This window comes from Apaloderma vittatum, unplaced genomic scaffold (assembly GCF_000703405.1).
Source record: "Apaloderma vittatum isolate BGI_N311 unplaced genomic scaffold, ASM70340v1 scaffold21492, whole genome shotgun sequence".
NCBI lineage: Eukaryota > Metazoa > Chordata > Aves > Trogoniformes > Trogonidae > Apaloderma > Apaloderma vittatum.
The window spans coordinates 2,656-7,393 of NW_009705528.1; the positions used below are offsets into that span (position 1 = coordinate 2,656).

Genomic DNA, 4,738 nt, shown 5'->3' on the forward strand with positions numbered 1-4,738 from the left:
CAGCTCTGGGGTCTTCAGCACAAAAAGGGTCCAGAGGAGGCTGTGGAGATGACGATGAGGGGGCTGAAGGACAGGCTGGGAGAACTGGGGTTCGGCCTGGAGAAAGCTCCAGGGAGACCTCCTCGTATTTAAGGGGGAGCTACAGGAAAGCTGGGGAGGGACTGTTTAGCCAGGAGTGTCGCGATAGGACGAGGGGTAACGGTTTCCAACTGAAAAAGGGAAGATTTAGATTAGGAATTAGGAAGCAATTCTCCCCCGTGAGGGCGACGAGGCACCGGAACAGGTTGCCCAGAGACGTCGGAAGCGTCTGAGGCCAGGCGGGACGGGGCTTGGGGCAACCTGGTCTAGTGGGAGGTGTCCCTGCCCGCGGCAGGGGGGTTGGAAAGAGACGAGCGTGACGGTCCCTTCCAACCCACCTCATCCCGCGATCCTACTTACCAGGCCGGCGAGGCAGGAGAAAATGAGAGAGCAGGAGCGAGAAGGGGCGGTTAATGCCAGGTGAGTACTGAAGGGAACTGGTTCCAAACCGAGGATTTAAAATTCAAGACCAGGAACTCCCACCTCTAGAGCGTAACTGAGTAATCTGGAAGGGGAATGTGCAGACCCCAGTATGCACAAACCATGTTCTAACATTCCACAAGAAGAACTACGAAGAGAGATGCTAGAAGCCTTTTAACTCCTTGCCTCCAGGGAGTCTTGATTCCTAGAGCCCGAACTGCTAAGCAGCAGGGTGCACACCACTGGCGTATGAGGATGGGGATTTTTTTTCTTATTTTTTTTTCTTTTTCTTTTTTTTTCTCATTATAAGGACTTTTGTTAGTTACCGTTCCCAATTACTTCCCTCGCTTACGCTGTCAAAGTTCCTATCCCTAAATTAATCTCTTTGCAACTCCCACTTTAAAAAAAAAAAAAAAAAAAAAGAATACTGCTTTATATATAAAAGCCAAAATGACTGAAGAGCCACAACTGTCTCCTTTTTACAAGGCGGGCTGGTACAGATGACCCTCAATATACAGGTGGTCTATTGGAAATAAAAATCAACATTTTCCCATTTTATATATATATAGAGCTCGTATCAGACAACAGTACAACGGAACTGGTATCTTTTTTTTCAGATTATTTAAAAAAAAAAACCAAAAAAAAAAGGAAAACTACATCTCAGTCAAATATCTGCAATAGATCCATTTTTCCCATGTAAGGAGATTTATATATCATATCGTTATATTATCATTTCTTCACCCATTTAAAAGAATGGAAATTGCAACTCTACAGTAGTAATTATAGTCTTAATGATCCAGGAGTTCTGAATGTAAGATGAAGTCCTCTCGAAGCAACTGTTGGTCAGTAGTCGATCCAAAACGCTGGACCCCTTTGGCCCTCCGCCCTGCTCCTCTTCCCGCTCAGGGCTGTTGTATCTTCATCTCTTTTAGATCTGCATCTGCTCCAGGTATTTATAAGTGGGGTTCTCGTAGCCGTGGTTTTGCATCTTGCTCAGATGCCGCTCTTCTGGGGTAAGCATCGGGTCGACCTTTAGAAAGAGCAGACACCGGTCAAAGCAGGTCTTATTTAATTATAACGACAGACAGATGCGGGATGAATAAAGCAAAAAAGCAGCGTGCAGGAAGGAAAAAAAAACAAACAAGCAAATCACCAGAAAAATCATTTGCTTAACAGAGCTCCTCGTTCGGGTGCTAATGGCTCCTGCCTCCTCAGGGATGTTCTCCACCAACCTCCATTAAGTCAGCCAACGGCACCAGTTTGGGACTCGCTTCTCTCATTAAAGAGGTCGTTACGATTTCACACATGGGTTGGGCCAAAAAAATCTCCAGGCTCCATAAAGCCGCCGATCGAAACGTGCGACGTTGGGAGCAGCAGGGAGGAGGAGGAACCGCTCCTCAGCGCTCAACTGCCGTTAACAGTCACTCCCTTAGCTGGGAGGACAAATTGCCGCAGACTGACTGACTTGCTAAAGATATCGCCTGAAAAGCTCATTTACTGCTAAATCCCACCCTGAGCCAGACAGCGAAGCCTAATTGAATTCTCTGTGATAAACAAACCCAACTGTGAGGTGACAGGTCCGATACCCGCTTGCTAATAAGGAAGAGATGAAGACATCAGCACCTCCAGGGTTAAATCCCACCTCGCCGGGAGCAGAGCTCGGCAGCTACCGCCACATCCACACTCCACTGCGACTATTTTTCCCCACTGCGACTATTTTTCCCCACTCGGCCATTTTCATCCTCGTTTCTCACCTCCACGATCCCATGGCTGATGGTCCCGTACTGCCTCTTCCTCAGCATCACCAAGCTGATGACTATGACGGTAGCTATGGCAACCGCGATCACCAGGAGGCCGATGAGGGCGCTGCTGCTGAAACTGAAGTCATCCCGAAGGGAGTTGTCGTTATCCTGGAGGGAAGAGAAAGAAAACGGAGCGGTTTGGGGAAGCTCAAGTTCAAAAGTGGCCACCAACGAGGTCTTTGACCTCTCAGAGCCCAACTTTGGCAGCACCCAGGAGGAGAAACCCAGCTTCAGGAATTTGCTGATCGCCGGGGATCGGTACGTACCGGCTCGTCCACCAGCCCGCCGACGCGCTCGGCGTTGAAAATCATTTCCTTCACGTCGAGGGTTTCATCGATTACCTGGAAACGGTCGCAGAAGAGTTTTATGAAAGGAGCTGTACGAAAGAGGCGGGAGAAGGAATAAAAAGCAGACAAGACCTTTGACCAGCAAAGGCTCGGAACCACCTTTCCCCTGCCCTCAGCAGCATTCTCCACCCTTTAAAGCCACCCGAGTTAGGACTGCAGCCATTCGGATGTGCACAGACTAAAGATCCAAATCAAAAACGAGGTCCTGGCCTCAGCCACAGCATTTCTGTTGTGTCAGGTCTAACCTGCGGCTTTACGATATTTTTGATCAGACTCTCACAAATCGATTTTTACTTTTTTTTATTTTCAAACCCAGGGAACCGAGGCAAGGCGACTGCCACTATAACCTAGTAAATTCTGGACGCTATAGATACAGCTAATATCCGCTGGGTCGGTCACCTTCAGAAGAAGGTGAGGCCTTTCTTGCCAGGAAAAATAGGTGGGAAGACAGCTGGAACACACCAGCATTGGGTGCACTCAGACAGCGAGCCACCCAGTTAAAACTATCAAAGGTAAAGCAGTTGCTAAAGGAGGCAGCTCTCCAGCTCACACCGCCGAAGCTCTCCTTCCCTCGCCCTCCCACCCCTCTGATGCTTAATCAGAGTTAAGAGCCTACAACAGTCAGAAAACTCAACTCCCCCACACCATATGGACAACAAATGCGCTGACATTCTGGAAGCAGGAAGGAGCCGGTGGAACTCAGCCACCGCTGTTAATGAGCGTCCAACGGCAGGCTCTGCTTCCCCAGAAAAAGGCGGAGGGCTCACCACATTTTCGTCCACTTTGTTCTTGCTGTTAATCACTTTTTCTTCGGCGCCGATCAGCCCGTCCAGCTCGGTCATGCCGGAACCTGCACGGAAAAGAGCGAGGCAGGGAGCAGTCAGCCCGCCGCCGGTTCAGGAGGAGTTACCTACTCTCTGCAGAGCTGTCACAGCTAGCGTGTCTTACTGCGTGGATTATTAACCTGTCCTCATGCTGTTGTGTCGAAGGGGAGCTCGTAAACTACACTACAGCGACAAGTGATTGAGGGGGGGTGTTTTCTGTTAATGAGGGGAAATGAGGTGGCAATGAGAGGAGCAGACAAGATTCACCCAACCTCGGCTGAAGTGTAAATCTGGAAATACCAAACCGTAAAGCGCCGCTCGTTAGAAGCTCCGTGGCCAATACGTGAACGCGAATCGTGCGTGAGGGAGCGGTTTCTCTCCGCAGATGTCAGCCGGGGTCATGGCCACCTCACCGTGACCCCCCGCGACAGCCTGGGTCAGCGTGTGTGTCGCCCCCCTCCCCGTCCTTTTGAAACGTGAGCGCCTCAGGAATGAGAATTTCAAGGTCACCCGGAGAGGCCCCGGTAACGAGCTGCTGTCCCGTAGCTGGCACGAGCCCAGAAACAATAAATCCCGGGGCGAGGGAGGAGCGCAGGACTCCGCTCGCCTTTGTACCAGCACATCGCTCGCCCATTTCGAGGCTGAAAACGAGCCCAGGCTCAAGAGAAGAATATCAATTAACAGAGGGTGGCTGCTCTGCATAAGCTGTTTTGATCCGAAGCGTTTATAAATAGATCAGATCAATAACAGATGAGCCCGACGCAAGACGCTGCGAGCTCAGAGAACGCCGGTTTTCCATCAGCAGGAGGGACAACGCCACGACCTTCACAACACCTCAGCCTCCCCAGCGCCCAGGGAGGACAGCGAAGCCTCGAAACCTACAGCGAGATCTCTCCAAGCAGGAGCACAAGGTGGGGGAAAATATTACTACAGCACTTAACACTTGGCTAGCGAGTGCGTAACACACCTCCCCGCAAGCTGCTGAGCTTGCAGGTTGCCCAAGACACGATGTCAACTGCTGCCGAAATTGGCAGCAACGTGCTTCGAGGAGATGCGAGGAAAGGCAAGTTTTTACGCGGCGATGAGCTCTTCCTGCCTGAAAACGCTGAGGAAAACTGAAGTTTCGCTCCAGCTCCTCCCAAAAGCGGAGTTTTAGTGCATCCCCGCTTCCCCGTGTGGTTCTTTGGAGGCGGTTAATCAGATTCCGAGCACGGCCACGCCTGCCAGCCTGACTTCTCACGGCTGCCCGAGCCAGGCGGGTTTTTTT

General features: G+C 50.8%; 1 protein-coding gene across 4 annotated transcripts in view; it reads right to left on the reverse strand.

The window, feature by feature from the left end:
* Positions 1-780: 780 nt before the first annotated feature.
* Positions 781-4,738, reverse strand: part of APLP2 (amyloid beta (A4) precursor-like protein 2) — a 20,056-nt gene continuing 16,098 nt past the window's right edge. For all 4 annotated transcript variants that reach the window (XM_009865463.1, XM_009865460.1, XM_009865462.1 and 1 more), the window contains 4 exons: positions 3,415-3,497; positions 2,567-2,641; positions 2,253-2,408; positions 781-1,528 (listed from right to left, as the gene is read on the reverse strand). In XM_009865463.1, the coding sequence (XP_009863765.1) occupies positions 1,427-1,528; positions 2,253-2,408; positions 2,567-2,641; positions 3,415-3,497 (416 nt within the window). In that variant the 3' untranslated portion in view covers positions 781-1,426. The remainder of the gene's footprint in view (positions 1,529-2,252; positions 2,409-2,566; positions 2,642-3,414; positions 3,498-4,738) is intronic.